Here is a 20,779-nt window from a genome sequence, read left to right on the forward strand (position 1 = left end):
CGTTTTTTCAAAGGTTGCATGGGTTAGTGACTGCATGTACGACCGGCAGCGATGAGGCCGAAAATACAAGCAAGCCATCACGTCAAGAAACATGATGTGATCACGTTCCGTCTGCGTGAAGAGATCCTATTCTGTTGCAACTCCTGCCAAAAGGGAAACAATCAACATCAGCCTGTCAAGTTGTGTTACCATATTGAAATCGCTTTTGGAGACTGGGCGCCCGGCGCAAGGCCTTGAGAATAATAAGCACGCCCGTCTGTATGTGGTTCTGCGGGCAGGGGCTTGTTCATGCTGCGCCTCTGGGTAGTGTATTTCGCGCTGTGGTAGCAAGCTAGGTCTTGAGCTTAATGTATCCTCCTCACTGCAACCCTCTCTCTCTCTCTCTCTCTCACTCTCGTCAGCTATCTAGGTAGTAATCGAGTCTGCGTTTGGGCATAATGTTGTAATGTCTGGTATCAGGATGTCGTTATTTTATTATTCTCAAACATAGTCATCCATGTCGTTCATCTTACCAAATCTTTTGTACACAGATTTCTGATTGCATAGTTCCAGGTGCATCGGGTCGTCGGCGAAGCTGCCGCCAAGGAGGGAGAAAAAAGAAAGAGATCTTCGGTACCGTCCCACCGAAGGAAAGCCGCCTCTTGGCTTGTGGTCAGAAGTATGCCTATTCTAAATATGGTATCTTAGCGTACGACCCAGGCTACCGGTATCATTTGCAGTCAAGTATGCCTGCCAGCCTAATTATTTGTGTGGGTGGAGGTAGTACTCTGTAGTATACCTACAATAGATACGGTACTCTGTACATGGTACCTAAGGTTTTCCTTTCTTTTTTTGTTTTCTTCGCAAGCCACTGCATAGTCGGTTCCCTGTCAAAAACCTCCCATCTGCATCTCTGCAAAGCGATTGCGGGAAAAAAAAAAAGGTAGCAGGAAAAAAAAAAAGACACTTGCAGAATTCATCACCGTGTCATTTCCACCCACAAATATTCTCATGTCTGCCCACCGCGATCAGCTGTGCCACCACTGCACCATTGCGGCGCGTGTTTCTGAATTAAGGGTCGACAGTACAGATTTCCCAATCGGGAACCCTTGAGTCTTATTGTACTCGATACCCCGTAAATAGCATCCTGTGAGATGAGCCACCATTGCTGAAGGAGCCTGCAGTCGGGACCCTTGCATTACAGCTGACAGGGGGATACACTTTTGGAATACCATGCTGCACTTTGCACTGCTTCGTCGGTCATCGTTTGTCGTCTCGCATCAAGGAGAAACCCTTTGCTACTAGTTACATGGTTACCGTTGGGAGTTTCTGGGATTTTCCTCTGACTTCACTTTTTTTTTTAATTCTCTGTACTATCTCAATCACACTCTACTTCCCAGCTAACCGCACCCTCGGAAACCCTAAATCGGTCTGAATATAGCAATACTTGTTGCTCCGCCCACCACGTCTAACCGCCCGGTACTTCCCACCCCCTTCCCATCATCATCTAGGACTACGGGTACGGCACGGTACTATCCTTACTATCATCCACCAAGGAAAACACCACTGCCGAGCAAGAGTCTCGATCCCCATCTCCAGAGTAGAAGGCTGCAGGTTCGATCTATCTACAGTGTAGCCTTCTTTCCCAGAGACACGCCCCTGTGACCCCAGCCTCACGCATCATCTCACATCTGTGGGTAGTTATTTACAAAGTGACCTACCTACCTTACCATACATACATACCTACATACATACATCATCACTTTATTCTGGGGGTAGCGTTCGGCGGCAGGGCTGAGCCGCGATTACTAACTTTACCATCCGGTCCCATCCCATCCCATCCCATCCCATACCTACTGTTCCATTTTGAGCCTCTGCCACCATGACAAGCCTCGAATTTATCATGGATATGGATGTAGATAAGGAGGAGCCCCAGGTCATTAAAAAGGATGGACCATCTTCGTCAACATCCGGCACCAGACTAGATCGAGACCTCCTAGCCTCAGATCATGAACATCCTAGAGAACACCAAGGAAGACTAGACACATCCCCTACCAAACAAAAACGAGGCGCTTCGGGAAGGCATAACAAGTCATCCTCATCATCATCATCATTCAACACTATAGCCGCCGACTCATCAACAGCAATAACATCTACGTTAGCATCGCCGCTGGGGCCCTCTACTCGGCCAGCCCCCGCTCCTGGGAACAACAACAGCAACTTCAACAGTGAAGAGATGCATCGTTACGGCAGTCACGCCTCGCCATCGGGGACAGGTGGAGGAGGAGAGCAACCCAACCGGCCCATGGGAAACCCCGGAGAGGTGCAAGTCAAGTTGACTCCCATCACTGGTCGTGTGAGCAGGGCAAAGAAGGGCGTGCCAGTTCATACATGTGAGATATGCAGACCACCCAAGGTAAGCCATTCTGATGTACAATATGATTACATCAAACAGAAACTGACATTTTGATAGACTTTTACACGCGCAGAACATCTCAGGTAAGAAGAACGAGGAAACCGAAATTATGATTCTAGGACAGAGGACTGATCGATCTTCATCCAGGCGTCACCAGCTCAGTCATCAAACGCCCCAATATCCCTGCACCTATCCCGGCTGTGAGAGGGCGTTCCACCGGGCGGATCTGCTCGCTCGTCATGCAACAAGACAGTAAGTAAAGCTATGCTGACGTAAACGGCCCCCCAAGCGTTAATAGACTTGATAGTGAACTCGAAGGGGACAAAGCTTCGTCTAGGAGCACTGGTGATAACAGCCGAAGGGCCTCTACCACGTCGACTGGATATGATCAGGGTGGCCCAGGACCAATGCAGCCAAGTCCGGTCATGAGCCCAAACCCTAGCCAGCCCTATCCAGGCTCTTCATACTCTGGGTATAGTGACAACCAGTACAACAGTCCTGCCCTTTCAGGGAGCCAGCCAATGTCGCCTCAACAACGCCGTGACTCGAGTGGACCGAGCAGTCACTATACCCATCATGCTGAGATTCCGACCATCAACCAGCCACCCGGCCTGGACGAATCGCCGGGGCTCACCTATGACACGCATATGTCAAATTATCATGAAGTTCCTCGGACAGCACCGGGAAACGGACTTCTCATTGTCACATCCGGACTGGGACCGGACGCCGCCCCTGCTATGATTCAACCTGAATTATCTCCGTGGGCATCTTCCGATAGCAACAGCTATTCCTCCACCCCATCTGATAATAGCCACAGGAGGAATTACAATATTCCCGCCTTTTCTTCGCCGCCCACGGCCTCAGAGTGGCAGAGTTCCTTTGTTTACACGCCTCCTTCCCAAGGCATCCACAGTCCTCACATGGATGTGATTACCTCCAATCCCAATTTCTTTCAAGATCCTTTCTACACTGGAATGATCGACCCATCAATGTCTCTTTACACTGAGGACAATCACTTCCTCAGCCACCCTCAATCCCATTTTCCTTCTGTTCGTAGTCCGACCCCACCGAACATGCCTTCCTCTGTTCAATCAGCTGAATCTTTAGTCACACTCGCGCCAGCATCACATGATCCCCTATTAGGGGCTCGCTTCAAGGGCCAGGCGGCTCTCATGGGAAGCCTCTCTGGAGCCACCTTCCTGACAGCGTTCACGCTGCCCAAGCCTGCCCGAGATGCTATTCCGCATTTTCTCGAAGTATACTGGAAGCGCTTCGACGCTTCTTATCCCCTTATTCATCGACGCAAGTTTGAGCTCGCACCCGATGAGATTTTGCGCGCTGCCATGGCCGCCGTTGGCTCGCAATTTCTCGAGGGCAAGGAGGATCGCCTCAAGGGCAACCAGCTGCATGAGTGGGCCTGGCAAGAAGCGAAACGGGTGAGTTGACAAAAATTTTTCTTTCTTGAGTGTGACTCTTGTGGAAACTCATGTTAATCAGCAGCTCCAGATCCTTCAGTGGAACGTTTCAACCATGCAGACGATCCTCTTGTGTGAGATCTTTGCCCGATTCCGGGGTAAGAAGATTGCGATCAAACCGTCGGAGCCCTTCCGGTCGCTATACTCGAGAGTGAGTCCTCCTTCATCTCCTACTGTGTCCTCTTTTGATTTCTTTACCTACTCTCATTTTCAGGATTCTTCTCTTTTCAGTCTTGTTTTTTCTTCTCCGTCATCTTCCCAATGGCACCCATACTCAACGTCTCCGCTACAGGTTGATACCATTACCCAACCGCCGGATCTCGATCATTCTTTTGGATCTACAAACTCTACCCCTTCTATCGGAGGACTTCCCAGTACCAACGCCCTTCAGAAACCACGATGGGCCGAATGGGTCGAAGCAGAGGCTCGCCGTCGCCTCCTTGCAGCGTGCTTCGCCGTCGATGTGCACACCTCCATGTATTATGAACTACCGCTGATGCAAAATTTCACTACTCCTTACCCACCGATCCCCCTAACGGCAGCCAGCGAAGAGCTGTGGAATGCTTCGCCGGAAGAGTGGGAGGCCCTAACCAATGCTCGGCCCGCCTCCTTGGAGCCTGCTGTTCTGTCCGAGGATATCATTTCCCGAGAGGTTATCGCCAGTGCCGCTCCCATGGACCAGGCCGTCTTCCTAGCTTCCGAGGTCCTGCGCATCCCTAGGCGATCTGCTTCTACCATAGACTTGTATTCTAACCCGGACCTCGGGGATGTGGAGCGGATCCTGACTCTTTTCCCCGATTCTGGGGTCGCTTACACCTATGCAGCGTTGCACTACACGCCACTGCACGATCTTCTCGCAGTATCTGGGGACTCGTGGCTATTCAGCCAAAAGGTCCTGGAGGGCAAAGCATTTGTGCAGTACCAAAAGACACTGAAGCAATGGTGCGGCAGTCTTCACGCTGCCACCGCTGCCAGATTTGCCGCCAAGGCACTCATTGCATTTTTAACTATTAATAATAATGACAACAACACAACCGGCGGTGCTTCTTCTTCTATAAGGAGGTGGAACATGTCTGATGTCTCAGACTACTGGGCCATCTATGTTTGCGCCCTGATCTGCTGGGCCCTGGGCCACCGAGGCACCAGCCCGGCCACGGCATCATCGTCATCCTCCTCGGGCGGCGCCTCGACCCTCACCGGCGGCAGCGGCTCCTCTGGCCCGCGATCGTCGTCGGGAGCAGGCAACGCTCGCGCCACGGCGAGCGCTAATATCAAGGAACGGGAGAGCGAGCTCGAGGCGCTCGGGTGGCTGCACCTCGTCGCCAGCCAGGCCAACCTCCAAGACGTCTTTAGCCACGTCCGTGTGGGCGGTCGTGCCGTCACCATTTCCGTCGTGGCCATGGTCCGCAAGCGCTTGGAGGGCGAGGCTGCCGGCAGCAGGAGTCGGCTCCTCATTGACGCTGTCGGGATCCTCAAGAAACTCGAGGCGGGTGTCAACTGGAAGTGGTTCTAGAGGACGCTGTCTCCGTTTTTCTTTTCCCTGCCCTTTCCCATCGCCCTTGCCGATCTCTCTTTTCCTTTTTTTTCTTTTTCTCCTTCCATCTTCTCTCCGTCCACCCCCTTTCATGGTTTATGTTTTTATTTCCAAAGACTCCATATTGTCTGTGCTTGGTGGGGCGATTTGGTCCTTACTTTGCGGGTGCTCCCCTTTCTTCTTCCACTTTCCCACCCATACGCATTACCATCACCACTTGCATCAGCGTTGATCACATAGATATAGACGCATTTGGAGGATACACCTGTACTACTAGATCTGTAATATTCCCTTGCCCTCTTCTTTCATTTCCTTTTTTCTTCTTTTTTTCCATTTCAACACTTATATTTCTTCTTCTCGATGTACAAGCATGGATACATAGCGAGACAAAAAGCGCGACAGGGCGATGGCGTCACAACGATGGAATAGGGGGGATTCTTACGATACGCATCATGACACGACCTAATGCTTCTTATTTCATGTTTCGGGGAAGAGATTGGGGGAAAATCCTGGACGTTCCTTATGTCATGATAGTGAAAATTATGGGGGCAAACGAGATATCTCTTAGTTTTTTTCTTATTTCTTTTATGCCCTGGATAGGGCAGACTGTCTCCGGCATTTGGATCGACAGTGTGTTTGTTTTTGAAACCTTGGAAGCCTCTTGTTTGGTAGAGCTTCTCAATCGAAACTTGTTCATGTTTGATGCTTGATCACATTCTTTGCGTAATACTTTGTGCTCGCGGCCTGTTTCGGACTGATTCGACAGTGGTTGAAGAAAAGGACTACCTACTACATTATATAGGTAGGTACTGTGGAATAGCGCTATCCCACAGAAACTGGGGAAATCGCGGCATGCTTTCTCTATAACTACCTGCCTAGTGCCCGCTGTCAAAAGTCATTTATAGCTCTTGTACGAATACTTTGTCCATAATAGGGTTTGTACATTACTACCTACACCATGACGATTATGCTCCTGTGGTGGGTACGACTTGTGACTGCGTACCTTTATTAGGTGGGCTAGGACGGTAAAAGGTACCTGGCTGGGGGGCCAGCGCGATTGGACCAGTCAGAGTTTCAGCAACTTGTGCCTGGGACGATCGATTCTACTCGATCTAAACCAATTCCTTTATTGCGACAGTCTCGTATGTGACTGCGTGTGACAAATATCAAAGATGATTAAGAATACTATAAATGAACCATTTTGTGTAGAGCAAAGGCGTGATTACCCATACAACGGACAACGTGCAGTCCGTAGTATCTGAACTGTTTGGCCCGGATGTGCGTCTTTCGATGAGGTTAGATCCGGATCGCCGTTTGTACCCTAAAATTGCTCTTGTACATGTATAGGCGTACGCAGTACGTACAATGCTCAGGGTTTAGAAATAGCGCTGCAACATTGCCATGAACCAGGGGAGGGTGCATGCCTGGCACTGACTGGACTGAGATGGGGGACAAGTGGGAGATCCTGATCATCGGAGTTGGCGGAAGCACCGGTTGGTTCACTGGCTGGACATGATCATGGAAGATCTCAACGGTTTTAGTGGAACGCAGGTCAGCAGAAAACGATACAGAGTCATCACGAATTCCACGAGCATATATCCAGATACAATGCCCATTGCGAGCATGGCCGCGCAAGTAGTGTGATTTTGATGTGCCAAGTTACCACATCTATCTACCTACATGATCCCTTTTTTGGCCCTACCTACCTGATTTACTCGAGGTACCTGGGTCGTCTACCCTCTGTGCGTGCGTGATTTGGCTTCTGGCGTAATCTGGCTTAATAACCTACTTCCTTTCGGGTGAGATTGCATCTTTCCAGCTGCGAGCGATACCATCCATGGGTGACCCAACCTCGCTGATTTCTGCAGCCGCCGGTTTGCCAGATTCGTACCGAATAGATTACGACAGCGCTCGAGAAAATGTGATGTCGAGCTTCCATCTGCTTGCTCCTAATTTTTCCCCTTCCTCTCCTAGCTTCAGACATAACCCGTGCAGAATAAGACAATCTACACTCTGAGGATCGACTCACCATTGTCAAGGCATAGCTTTCTTTCTCGTATTACATCCGTGACAATTTTTTAAAGAGCACTGAATCATTGTTATCCAAAGAGGTCTCACTCATATTACGTCAGTTTTCGCAAAAGGTAGCAGCCTAGCTGTACGACGTAGGCGCAATTCCTCCGCTAAGCCCGCCAAAAAAAACCGAGCGACGCTGTCAGATAACGCTTCCTCCCCCAAGCTCATCTGTACCTGGACCTTGTCTAGTAGCTCCGTAAGCTGTTGAGCAGGCAAAAAGCTTCGCCCACAGACCTCAACTCTGAAATTTCCCCAGCCCTCTAATATTATTATTATAATAATAATTATCCCGCCTACCAAATTACCTCTTCAGCAAAACATTTACACATCTCAGACACATTAGATACGTCGCCAGCTCACCAACATCATGGGAAGCTTTCTGTTCAAGTGGTAAGTGGTCCCGACACACCCCCACAACGACCGCTACGATGCCCGTTGCGTGGGCGCATGCGCGCAATTGCTACTAGGCAGGCCGCAATGCCGCCAAATGCTGGCGCACGGGGAGCTGCGCGAACCCTTCGACCAGCAGCGCAACGCTCCACGTCCACTCGAATATCCACATCCTCCAGTCGGACTGCCCGAGTACAGATGCGACAGCTGTATTGTCTCTCTCTCGAGTCGCCAACGTACCGGGCAAGCAGTGGAGTGTGTATCAGAAAAATTAGAAGAAAAAAGAGGGAGATAGGACACATGTGAATAAGCAGCTTGCTGACCCTCTGTCCTGGACTGTATAGGGAGCATCCGGCCTCCGAGGTCTACGTGACTGGCACCTTTGACGGCTGGAAGAAGACGGAGAAGCTAGAAAAGGTTGGCGAGCACTTTGAAAAACAAGTGCAGCTCAGCGATGCTTCCAAGAAGATCTACTACAAGGTTTGTGCTCATCTTTTGCATCACGCTCCGCCCATCGCAACGCATCGTCAACAGTCCGTCTATTCTTCACCCAATAGCACCATCTTACCGCTTTGCCCCTGCAAGCTCGGAGTAGTCGACCCGAACCCTTGTTTCTGCGCGAGCGCGCTGGATTCAGTTTGAACTCTCATGATGAGGATTCAACCATTCTCCTCACGCAAAAGGTCTAAAAGCATGCGCCGTTGGACTCTGGAACTCGATTATTGGCAGTCATGTCTTTGGAGGGGTAAACTTGCCTTGCAATCTACCAGATGACCCTTCGTGGGGTACGTGCCCCTCTGCACCGATCGATCGAACCCACCAGCAAGCCGTGCACTGTCCTCAGACGCAAGACAGACGACTGGTCGACGACTAGACAGACGGACAGTGCTTGCCGAGAATCCCATCGCGAAGCTACAAGAGCGCATGCCTAGCGGCCACTTCCGGGGATACCTCAGCTGTACTATGATTCTGTCAAAAAAAGCCATGGATGTGCTCAGCTAAAGTTACGCATGACGCACCGCCCATCGAGGATTGCAGCCGCCCACGCTCTCTTTGTTCGTCTTTTTTCTTCTCACAAAGAGGGAGAGGAGAGGGACAAGAGGGACCATCGCTGATTGGTCAATGGGGTCGCAAGACTGATTGCTCTCGAATCCGAATTTCGTATGAGAAGCCAAGTGACGGTGACAGCGACAGGGATCTTGGCCCGGGGCATGCCAGTCTCAATCAAGGTTTCCTAGGTTGCAGTGGAGCACGCAAATGGGACCAACATCGTCATTGCTTATGATTTCCCCCCCAACGGAGCTCTGGGTCCAATTTCACGCGAACTCCTCCTACTAGATTCAATGGTTTGCGACTTACTTGAAAGAAACAAAACCATTGCACTATTGGGTTCCTCCCTTTTCTAGAAGAAAACATTTCTTCCCATTGATTGATCGCGCTTGCTCTCAAACCACCTTCACCATCAATTCCCAATTCCATCTTTCCTCGCAGAAAGAAATCATCATACTCGGACACTGTCAGACTTCCCGTTCCTTGCTGCTGCCTCTCCAAATCTGCCTGTCGTGCCGCTCCTTCCGCCCTCCAGGAAGCGCTAACCTGTTCTTGCTCTCTAGTTTGTTGTTGACGGCAACTGGGTGACGGATCACACAGCTCACAAAGAAACTGACGAAAGTGGAAACGAAAACAACGTCCTCACACCCGAGCGAATCGTGCAAGACGCCCCCGCTACAACGGCCATCATGAACTCTGCCGCTCCCGATTCAACGACCGCTGCCTTGGCAGCTGATGTCCCTCTGGAGAAGGACAAGGACATCAAGACCGACGGTCTTCCCGGAGTCTTCCCCGAGACTCCTGCTGCCGATTTGAACAAGGAGTTCAGCGTCAACCCGCTGCCTGCTGCCCCTGGCGCTGTGAACCCCATCCAGCTCGCACCTGGCGAGAAGATTCCCGAGCATGTCGCTGCTGAGAGCACGACCAGCAACGTGAAGTTGGACCCTGAGTCGTACGAAAAGGCAGACACTCTCCCTGGTAAGCTCTGCTCTCAAAGTCGTGCATGTGTCTAGAACCTAACCCATTTGTAGGCGGCGTTGCTACCTTCTCTTCTGCTGCCCCCACCTCAACCACTGCTCAATTGGCTGCCGGTGCACCTATTGAGACCAAGACTGACAAGGTCCCTGAAATCGTCAAGGAGAGCCAGGAAAAGGCTCACGTTGACCCCGAAGCTAGTGCTGTGCCTGAAGAAGTCCAGGAGAAGGCCGCCACTGAGAAGGAACTGCTCGACAGAGTCAAGGAGGCCCCGTCTACGTCCGAAGGTACTGCTGGAGTCGGTACGGAGAAGACTGAGAGCACCGTCACCGCGAGCGAAGCTGCTGCTTCTGTTGCCGCTGCTGGTGCTGCTTTGGGTGCCGCTGCTGTGGCTGGTGCCGTTGCCGCCAAGGACATTGCTCTTGAGAAGGGCACTGCCGCCGCTTCCACTGCACAGGCAAGCGCTACGCAGGCTGCCACCAACTTGCCTGACTCTGTCAAGGCGCAGCTCCCCGAGTCTGTGCAGAGCGCTATTGGCACCACTTCTAAAGAGACTACCATTGAAGAGACGGCACCGGCCGTGCCCGCTGAAGTGAAGGAGTCGATAGCTGAGGCTGGAAAGAGCCCCGAGGCTGCAGCGAGCACCTCTGCTGTTGAGGACAAGGCTGCTGTTGAGAAGGAGCTGTTGAAGGAGGTTGCACCGGTTGCTGCTATTGACGAGGAGTCAAAGAAGACTGAGGCCAAGGCCGAACCTGCTTCTGAGCCATCTACTGGAGCCGCAGCAGTTGAGACCCCGGCCGTCGTCAAGACTGGCGCAGCCGCTGGCGCCACGACGAGTGAGGTCATATCTGAGCCCAAGACCGAGACTGAGCCTGCGGCTACCGAGCCTGCCACTGCCGTTGCCAACGGATCCAGTGCCCCAACGACCGCCACTCCTGAGACGCCGGCCAAGTCTACCACCAATTCCAGCAAGCCTGAGGAGAGCCCTGCCACCGCCGAGAAGAAGAAGAAGAACCGCATCAGCGCCTTCTTTGGCAAGCTCAAGGAGAAGGCCGCCAAGAAATAAGTCGGTTGAAACTGATCTTATTTTGAAACTTGTCGGTAACACACTTAATCATTTTTGAGTCTTTGGTCGTTTATTGCTCATGATTCCCCATCTCGGAAGCTCAATTGAGAGCGCGGAGGACCGTTTAGTTGGAAGGCACGGCATTTGGTTGCGTAATAATACCCATCTATCCAACATTCCTGTGCTTTTTACATCGAATGACCATTGGGTCGGATCATCGCATTTATTGAGTTGTGGAAAAAGGAAGGCTTCAATCATTCCCTTGCCTAATGCCCAACAATGTTTGCACTGCTTTTGTGGCAATGTCAGCCGAGTACAGACTCATTCTGGCGAAGCATTCATATAATCGCGAGTTAGCATCTCGCAGTGAGACATTACGATAATTTTTTTTGGACATTTAAAGGACAAATCACGATAGCGGACAAGGCATGCATATTTTTCCTTCTTCTGGCTGCTGTAGATAAGGTAGTAGATGACTTAATATAGTTGAGCACGGTTTTTTACTACCACGTCCCAAGTATTTCCACCCCATTTTCACGCCATTTCCCGCGGTCGAATGTATGATACTTGGTAGCTTCTTGGTGGGTCACGCCAAAGAACAATGACTCGGTGGTAATAATGCCCAATGTCCCAAACCCAAAAGCTCCAATGTCAAAGAGAGCTTTGGCAGCTCAGTTAGATTCATCAGACTGATATTGGAGATTCCTTTTTCAAAGAGTTGCACGGCATCGCGACCTTGTATAGCGGGTACTCGCCGTTTGCATATCCCCTTTACGGAGACACACTGCCGAATTTACGCCGAAGAGGCAGCCCAAGACAGGCTGATTTTCTGAGGTTCGATTCATCAACCGCGACTGCATACCTACCACCATATCATCAACGGCCGGAGCTCTACCTCACCAGCGGGAACCCCCAAACACAAACATATCCAGTCCTCAGATTTAAGCTTGATTTGGAAAGAGGTAGCTCAGTGCGATCATCATGAGTGATACAACGCCATTGCTTGGTGAGTTGTTTTTGATTTCTGCTTCAAAGTTCTGTTGATTCTTGCTTTCACCGAATTTCTTGTCGTGAATTGGCGCGCCCCATGCAAGAAATGAGCTGCACCGACCATTCAAGCCGGCACCAATTCTTGAGTCTGCCCACCTGCTCATCTGGCCCCGGGGGGGAAATGCACACATTTTCGTCACGGGGCCCTTACAACCCTTTGTCAACCTCGGCTTGACTGACAAGATACTGTTGCAAAAATCTATAGTCCAGTTCCCGAACAGCGGGCACCTGGGCCTGACGCGGTACCGGCGGTGCCGGCAGGCGGCGCAGCGGGCGCTCTCGTCAAAGTTCAAGCACTGGTTCGTGCTGACGCTCGTCGTGCTCGACGTGGCGGGCATCTTGGCTGACATTTGCATCGCGCTCATCACGTGCGAGCTCGACCGCGAAAACGAGCCCTGGGTCCATCCCACGCGCGAGTCCCTCAAGGTGCTGGCCTTGACCTTGAGCAGTCTGTTTTTGGTGGAGTTGTTGCTTGAGCTGTGGGCTCATGGTCCTCGGTGAGTTCTTTTCTTTCTTTTCTTTTAATGTTGGTCCTTTGTAGTTTGCCTGGGTCATCCTGTACTCTGGGTGTGTATAATATGCATTGATATTGGCCCATGTTCTGGTTTTCTCCAAGGAACGGTATACACGAAAGTAAAAAAAAAAAAAAAAAAAAAAAACGTAACAAGGCCAAACAAGATGGATTTTCATTTTTCTTTTTCTTTTTCTAACAACTTGATTTGAAAAGACGGTACCTATCCAACAAAATCACCTGCTTCGATGCCTTTGTCATTGTAATCAGCTTCGTGGTCGACGTGGCCGAGCACGGCGGCGTGGCCGAGGAGGTGGCCTCGCTCGTCGTGATTCTGCGGCTCTGGCGGTTCGTCAAGATTGCCGACGAGTTTGGCGTCGAGGCATCGGAGCGCTGGGACGAGATGGAGGAGCGCGTGGCGGCGCTGGAAAAAGAAAACTCGGACCTCCGCGAGGAATTGCGCCGCTCCAATAAGGCGCAGCCCGCTGACGAGGAGCAAGGCATTCCTGACGAAGGTATCGAGGAGGAACAGTAGAAGGATGTGGTCTTGTTGGCGATGTGGTTTGTTCATGGGCTTGGCTAATGGTTGTTTGGTCAACGGTCTTGGTTTCATCTATGTGAGTCTATTTGGCTTCTGTAGCACCTCTTGTATGTAAGATGCTGCATTTGCCATGAGTACTGAGACATGCATGACATCTTTGTGTAACTGAGAAAATGATGTTTGGCCCACGATCATGAGCCTCTCTCTAGATAGGCAAGAAAATTCGTTGCCCAGCCACCTCGGCGACATGTAGCGCATCTGGATCCAAGACTGGATTGGATGATGTAAGTTCTAGATGCAGAGGTGCATGGCGTATGCCCCAGCGCATCTTCTGTTGCTATGATCTTATAGTCTTTAGTCACAAGTTTCTGCTACGAAGAACACTGCTTCGAGTCAAGTGTCGAGTAAATCATAAACATTAGCTCTTGATAGAGCCGCCAAAGGAGCAGTGGGCTATATGATATGATTTTGCTATCAGAGCCTTGCGTGAATTAGGTGAGTATTGCTATGCACGTTGGAATGGAGGCTTCATAATTGGAATCGGCCACTGGCATATACGTATATGATGAGCTCTGGATAAATTGCAGGCGCCTGAGAAGCTTTGGAGTGTGAAAGATGGATTTTAGCGTCCGCTCAGGATCGATAGCTCACAGACTAGGGGTAAGAGCAATCTAGGACGGCTGGACCTGTCTTGACTCTTAGCGTTGATCATTTGCCGTGGGAACGGACGAATTTGGATGAAATCATAGAAAGAAAAGCCAGTCCTGCCCACTTGCATGGAATGTTGACGATCTTTGCAAGTCCGGTGGTAGCAGGATAGAGACCGAGGACTGCATGCCGGAAAACAGTTGCGTTGCCGCTTAACCGAAAGTGCGAGACGGCGGGCCTTTGTTGGACTTGTGAACTTCTTTTTCAATATTCATTATACGCTCATATATACACAAAAGCGACAATGTATTGCGACCGGAGACCTCCCTCCAGTCTCTGGGGATTGTCTCAGACAATCAAGAAAGTTCCATTGCGAGTAGGCGCATATTGCCGAGACAATCGGAGCCTCAAACGCGTCAGCCATGGACGTCTAGGATGATCATTGGACATTGTGCCAAACAGTAAATCGTGCATGAAGAATATCTTTCACGTTGTTGACAATTCAGGAAGTCCCCCAGGAACGACACTCGGACAGGGATAAGTACCGGAGCTGTCGGTGGAAGGCCCCGAGTAAGGTTTATATGGAGTACATCAAATGCCAAGAATCACGGACCGTGTAATGCATTTCATCTCGCTTGTTTCTGCGATAGAGTGCCCATTCTTTCCTTGTGCACACATGAAATGTACGTGTCACAGGTCAACTCTAAAGCATGCCTTTTTTATTTTATGATATTGATCAAAGGTGGATATACGTTGCGCAGATCATCCAAAATTTGGTCCGAAAGAGGAGCCAGTAGGCCATTATAGTTTTCTATTGCTTGCCTCGGCGGATTGCTTGCACCTGTCATTCAGAGCTCGGATTCTGGGGACTGGCAACGGGTTTTTCGACTTGATGTCAAGTGATTATTCCGGGTGAATATTGTTCTGGAAAGAGTAAACTTGATGAATGATTCTTGCAGAATGGAAAGATGGGAGAAAGAGGTTAAAATATGATTGATTCTAAGATAAAGTACTAGGAAGGATGGTCGGGGTTCGGATCTCTCTGAAAGCTGAGAAAGGGTCTCCCCAACTTTAACCATGTACGCTAAAAGGGTCTGTCTCAATCTCATTCTCATCTATGTATCATTCTAAGGAAGTAGTACACACTCTGCAGTCTGTAGACAGACCCCTGCTTTATTGCACGACGGTAGCGCGAGAACAAGCGGTGGATCTTCAAGGCTTGGCTCGGGTTTAACCAAAAGACTACCTCTCAATTGGCCAATCAGCCCAGGCCGTCCCCTTTAAAAAAGGATTGTACCTAAATTAATCCCTGCGCCGCTCTCACGACTCATCGTGTGTTTGTGTCTCTTTTTCTCGTATCGTCCTGGTAGGCACGGCATCAGTTCCATCCCATCCATTCATTTCGTCCGTTTGTGGACGTATGAGAGTATGGATTCCAGGCACAGCAGTAATAAGCACGATAATCAGAAATGATCTAGAATGAATCCAAGAAACACACTGCCTGTCATACTCGGCGGACTACTGCATCTCCTTTGTCAAGCAGCTCACACATATGCAATCATCTCAAGCGGCATCGTTTCTTTTTCGTTCGTCGCCGAGGGGAGGGAGGGGGCTTGCATCCATCCATCCATCCCCAAGCCGCGCTCCGCAAGTCCCTTCTCCATATCTGTACTAGACAGGGTCCAAGCTGTGCAATATTAACATTTCAAGCTTAGAAATTAGGTTGGGCGAGCGTTGCTCTCATCTAAATAGAAATATTGTTTGTTACATTCAGAGCGACCCGGGGCGACAGACTACCTTGCCTAGTCGTGGTCGCCGCCCTCGAGCTTTAAACGTTTGTGGCCCCGAGAGAAAGGTATCTTGGAAGACGCTCTCGTTCCCTTCCCCTTCCGCTGCCTCCCAAGAGTCTCTCATTCTCTCTCTGGATATCTCCCTCGTTCTCGCCTTCATTCATACATACTATATTCATCTCGATTGTATCAATTACCTCTCTTAACGTTTCTTAATTACTTTATATCATATTCCATCTTATAATCTTGTAAAAAGAAAAATGAAGTCCATCATCTTCTCCGCCGTAGCTCTGGCCGCTGCCGTTTCAGCACAAGCTACCACTTCGGCCGTCTCATCGACTGGCCCAACTGTAAGAATACCTTGGTGTATATTCGACATTAATCGAAATACGTTTGGTCTCTGTTGAGACTCGCATGATCCCAAGTTCTGACTTTCAATCCATTCTAGTGTGATGCTCAGCCCATTCTCGAGCAGTGCTTGGTCACCACGACTGGTTACCTCAATCTCTGCATGACCACCGACTATAGCTGCCTTTGCGACAAGTACACATCCATCATGACATGTTTCAACAACTGCCCCAACGACTCACGGGAGGGCCAATACAGCCAACTGAAGCAGCTCAACTGGTGAGTTTGTTTCCATATCTACATGGACACAATCGGGATTCGAACTTCTTTCAACTAACACGTGCAATTCTCTCTAGCAACAATGCCTCCATTTACTCGTCGCTGAGCGCCGCCACCGCCACAACCAGCGCCAAGGGCTCCTCGGCGACGGCGGCCACGGCCACCACGACCGACTCGTCCAAGGCCACCGGGACTTCAGACTCGAGCTCCTCCGAGGAGACGAGCACCAAGAGCGCGTCTGCCTCGGGCTCGACCCAGACCAACGCCGCCGGCCTCGACAAGGTCGGCTCGTCTTCTGGTCTGCTCGTTGCCGTGGCGGGTGCCGTCGCTGCGCTGCTCTAGGTTGGGTATTGGGTTTCAGTGTGTGGCCGCGTAAAAAGAAGCATGCCAAAATGTTACGAAAGGTGAAAAGAAAGAAATTTAGAAAAAGGACAGGGAAATATGTAATCATGGCGTGGAGAGTAAGTAAGCATTGCAAACAAGCCTGATTTGGACACATTGTCTCGATTTTTTTTTTTAGGATGTCAAAACTGGTAGTAATTTCTTGGTCTTTGATATTAATCAATCATACTCTCTATCTTTCCGTGATTCGACTCAATCTCACTGTAACTCCATGTGTGGTCAATATGAACAAGGCCAACTCTCATGCCGTTATTTCCCCTCTTTCGAGGCTTGGTCTAATCCAGCCCAATCGTAGGTAAGTTCTCATGATCTTACTGTTGCTAGCTTCAATTTGAATTCATCGACATATCAAGCTTCAACCCTAGGCATTGAACTAGCCGTGCGTGCCTGGGAAGCTTGCCTAGTCAAGGCGTGGACAGTAAATGCACGTCAACCATTTGAGCAATACGTTCTGCTCTTCATTCTTAAACAACACGTCTTGCCCCTGTCACATATACATCTGCTCTCCAATGCAGGGAGGAACTGATTTTATGTAATGTTCGTTTCGAGTTTCTCCCCTGCGTATACGAGCTGTAAGGGTTATGCCGTGTACCCGGCGTGTCGGTTATGAATAGGTATATTGTGAGCTTCGGCATCAAAGTTGGGGAATCGACCACTCGAGGCAAAGCCGTACCACCAAACCTGATCTTGTTATCGTAGACTCGGGTCGTGGTACGTGGCACTGTAACAACATACAATTTGTCACATCTTTCAGAGTGGCATTGAAGTAAAAATGGATGAATTTGTTCTAGGTCAGCGATAGTTGTAACAAGCGACTCTCATGGCAGACTAGCCGTGACATTGACTCGTGTGTCCCCTGTGATCTCCGTTGGTCGGTATAGGGCAACCACGCCACCCCATTTGGTGTTGTTCAAGACATGGACGAGCCTCTTGTTGACTGAATATTTTTGATTCCAGGTATAAAGCATCTGCGAACTCCTCAAACAGTCTACAACCCCACTGGCGTTTATGCAGCCGTGACTTATGTACAATGCCTCCCCAATACAAAAGAGATGTTTGATCGGTGAACTTTCCTTCTCTCCCAAACCACCAGAGTATCACAATGTTGATTTACTTTCTGTACCACATGCGCGTGATCTTGGTGTTCCTCATCTTGCGCTGCAGCTGGAAGATACCGTACATGAGGGCCTCACTCGTAGGCGGGCAACCGGGGACGTAAATGTCGACGGGCACAATTCTGTCGCAGCCACGGACGACGCTGTAGCTGTAGTGGTAGTAGCCTCCGCCGTTGGCGCAGCTGCCCATGGAGATGACCCAGCGGGGCTCGGGCATCTGATCGTAGACCTGGCGCAGAGCGGGCGCCATCTTGTTGGTGAGGGTGCCGGCGACGATCATGACATCGGACTGACGCGGCGAGGCACGGAAAATGATTCCGAGTCTGTCCTGATCGTATCGTGGGGTCGAAAGGTGCATCATTTCGACGGCGCAGCATGCGAGACCAAAGGTCATGGGCCATAACGACGACTGACGTGCCCAGTTGGCGACTTGGTCAAGGGTGGTACTGTGGTGTGCGTATCAGCATTTCATGTCCCCTTACAACCCGAAATCGTCCATATCAATTTCGTAGGACCGGGAGAATTTACAGTGCATATTGAATGACGCCCTTGGTGCCCTCCTGGCTGGGAAGCGGGATTTCCTTGCGCTCACGGGGCAGGACGCTCGTCGAACCGTGGGGAGCTACCGATGTGGCATCCTTCTTGCTGGTCGTCGAGATGGCAGCGACCGATCGGAGAGGGACAATTGAGCTCGCCGGCTTGGCTATATCGAACACACGGAGTCAGTTACGGTGGCGACAACCATCTAGGGGAGGGCCGGTGAGGTTCCTCGGAGGTGGAAGCTTGTTGACCTCCTAAGGCAGGTCCGGGCGCGACGTACCTCTCAAAGCCAGCGAGGCGACTCGTCTTGATGCCAGCATCGTGTATGTGGGATACAGAGCTGGGTTATTGAAGATTGGTGGGAATCCTCAAGGGTATGCAGAGTGGAGAGTTCCGTCAGGAGTGCAATTGAACCAGCTCTCAATTACTGCCCGCGGCGGTCGGTTTGCAATCAATTCGATTGACGTTGATGATGAGCTTCTTTTCGCCGCCCTCTGGCTAATCAGCAAATGCGCGCCTCCGATTGGCTGCCCAGGGCCCGACGGATTTTCCGGACCCGCACTTGATCAGAGCCATTGTCCAGCCAGACAAGAGGCGAAAATAATCACCAAAGCCTGCGTCCAAAAATTGTGGTGATGCTTTCGGTCCTATTTCGCAATACCATTTGCATCATTTGTTGATGATGTCTCCGCAGCGCATTTCCCGCAATAACAAAACTTGGTCATCAATTCAAAAGTTCATGATTTGTTGCAGCTGCACCAAGCCAAAATCACTACGACAACGGATCCTTAGCATTCAGAATTGGCATTGCGACTGGCTTATTGCTCATCTTGGAACGAATATGTGCCAACAAAGTATACAAGCCAAACAAATCAGAATAGCATTCATTGAACATTTGGATTGCGATTCAATTGAGACGTCCTTACAATTCGTTTCATCGTTTTTTCTATTCTTTCTTCTTCTTTTCTTTCTTCAGCACCACTTTGTACATGTAGAGATATTTCCGCATAACACTTACACAGCCAACATCCATGGATCGAATGTCGTTGCTCCCTAGAAGCACTACATATAATTTCGATTATGAGTATATTATTGTTTATATTCGTCAATATGACTGTCACTGGTGGCTGCGTAGGCTCACTGTTGACCACAATTTTTGCAATTGCTTACTGTTCAGCAATGAATCGACCTTGAGCGGTTGCGCGTTGCTTATGACCGGTTGACTTTTATTACTCACCGCTGCTGCACTTCGAATTTGTGATATGCAGAGAACTTGCGATTTATGCGATCCAGAGTCTTTTGAGCGTGGCAGCTCTGGATTGGTGAAATTCTATCAATCTTGCCAGAAGAAGGATGCGAGGGGTGATCTTCATGATGCCTCGTCTATGCACTGGCTCAAAACGTGATTGCTTGTCTTACGCCATCCCCAAGAACAGTATAAGCTCTTTGTCGAGGTACAATGATTACTTGTATTTCCCAATCAGGTGCAAGTATACCTCTATGCGGTAGCTCCGACTTCTTGCTGCAGAGTACTCAGTGCCACCAAGACTTTTCCAAGTGCAAGCGCAAGAAGAAATGGTTCATGATGAGGAATCTGGTCAGGTCAAGGGCTTTTTATGTCTACAACAGTCATGACTCGTCCAGACTCACGGCTCTCGGGGAACGCCTGGTGGGTTGGTTACATTCCTGACGTCGCTAATAACCAAGAAACCGCCGGGCATTTGACCAGTAAGTTCCCGAGGTTGCGAGGTTTCTCTCAATCCTTGGCGGCACAACCACGGCGTCTTGTCGCTTGGCTAAATACTATTGCCTTCCTTTCTCGCAAGAATCTCGGGTTACTGCATAGGCAATGTTATTGGTTGGACAGTGAAACTCAAAAGCAGACACTATCCAGGTAGATAGCTAGACAAAATAACTGGTTGCTTCGATGGTTTGGCAGCTTTGACCCGACAGTTAGGAAAGGCCAATGGCCCCGGTCACGCACTCTTATTAAACCTTGAATTGGGGGAGTCAAATGGGTGGTGGGAGGTTACCCGACAGCACCGACTCACACAGCGGCGAGGCTCGGACAAGCACCGACGGTTCTTTCTTCCATTCGCCCAGTACGACTGCCACTACTAGACGCCTGTTGGCCTCCCTCTAGCACCACCCAAGTGCCTTAATGAGGAGCGACATGAGAAAGCTCCAGCGGCGCAAAAAACCTGGGGTAACGACCAGGGACTTACAAGGATTGATCCCCTAAACGTCACCCACCCATTGGGGGGCTCGATCCAGATCTAGTTATGTCATGCTCACACGCTTGTCTTGGGCCCTGGCTCCCCCCATCAGCAGACAACTTGGTTTTGGTTTTTTTTGCTCTTTTTTCTTTCTTCCGCGATTTTGGATTTCAGGCCAAGCGAAGCGATGTGGTAAGCGCCATTCTTGCCGGTTGCGGCAATTGATTCGGATGCAACCTGCAATGCACTTGGTCGGGAGGGAAGAAAATCAATACCACCAAAGACATGAAAAATTCCGCCTTTGGAGGGAGAAAAAATAAAAAATCTTACATGCCTACTATGCTTCGATGTCCTCCCTGTTGACTGGCTAGCTGGCTA

At 50.1% G+C, this 20,779-nt stretch overlaps 5 protein-coding genes across 5 annotated transcripts; 4 read left to right on the top strand and 1 right to left on the bottom strand.

Annotated features, from left to right (window-relative positions):
- Positions 1-1,861: 1,861 nt before the first annotated feature.
- Positions 1,862-5,383, top strand: PFICI_13136 (uncharacterized protein; the record flags this gene model as incomplete). The annotated part of the gene is made up of 6 exons (XM_007841717.1): positions 1,862-2,395; positions 2,453-2,478; positions 2,543-2,647; positions 2,703-3,831; positions 3,893-4,021; positions 4,085-5,383. 6 exons carry the CDS (start codon positions 1,862-1,864, stop codon positions 5,381-5,383), a joined length of 3,222 nt encoding a protein of 1,073 aa, XP_007839908.1.
- Positions 5,384-7,847: 2,464 nt separating this feature from the next.
- PFICI_13137 (uncharacterized protein) lies at positions 7,848-10,961 on the top strand (the record flags this gene model as incomplete). Its single annotated transcript, XM_007841718.1, has 4 exons — positions 7,848-7,870; positions 8,215-8,350; positions 9,484-9,898; positions 9,952-10,961. 4 exons carry the CDS (start codon positions 7,848-7,850, stop codon positions 10,959-10,961), a joined length of 1,584 nt encoding a protein of 527 aa, XP_007839909.1.
- A 981-nt stretch (positions 10,962-11,942) lies between these two features.
- Positions 11,943-13,057, top strand: PFICI_13138 (uncharacterized protein; the record flags this gene model as incomplete). The annotated part of the gene is made up of 3 exons (XM_007841719.1): positions 11,943-11,967; positions 12,217-12,508; positions 12,739-13,057. The coding sequence occupies 3 exons, from the start codon at positions 11,943-11,945 to the stop codon at positions 13,055-13,057; spliced, it is 636 nt and encodes a 211-aa protein (XP_007839910.1).
- Positions 13,058-15,761: 2,704 nt separating this feature from the next.
- PFICI_13139 (uncharacterized protein) lies at positions 15,762-16,470 on the top strand (the record flags this gene model as incomplete). The annotated part of the gene is made up of 3 exons (XM_007841720.1): positions 15,762-15,851; positions 15,950-16,128; positions 16,206-16,470. 3 exons carry the CDS (start codon positions 15,762-15,764, stop codon positions 16,468-16,470), a joined length of 534 nt encoding a protein of 177 aa, XP_007839911.1.
- A 1,170-nt stretch (positions 16,471-17,640) lies between these two features.
- PFICI_13140 (NADH-ubiquinone oxidoreductase subunit A) lies at positions 17,641-18,505 on the bottom strand (the record flags this gene model as incomplete). Its single annotated transcript, XM_007841721.1, has 3 exons — positions 17,641-18,091; positions 18,174-18,348; positions 18,466-18,505. 3 exons carry the CDS (start codon positions 18,503-18,505, stop codon positions 17,641-17,643), a joined length of 666 nt encoding a protein of 221 aa, XP_007839912.1.
- Between the last annotated feature and the right edge of the window lie 2,274 nt (positions 18,506-20,779).

This window comes from Pestalotiopsis fici (assembly GCF_000516985.1).
Source record: "Pestalotiopsis fici W106-1 unplaced genomic scaffold PFICI_Scf_11, whole genome shotgun sequence".
Lineage (NCBI taxonomy): Eukaryota > Fungi > Ascomycota > Sordariomycetes > Amphisphaeriales > Sporocadaceae > Pestalotiopsis > Pestalotiopsis fici.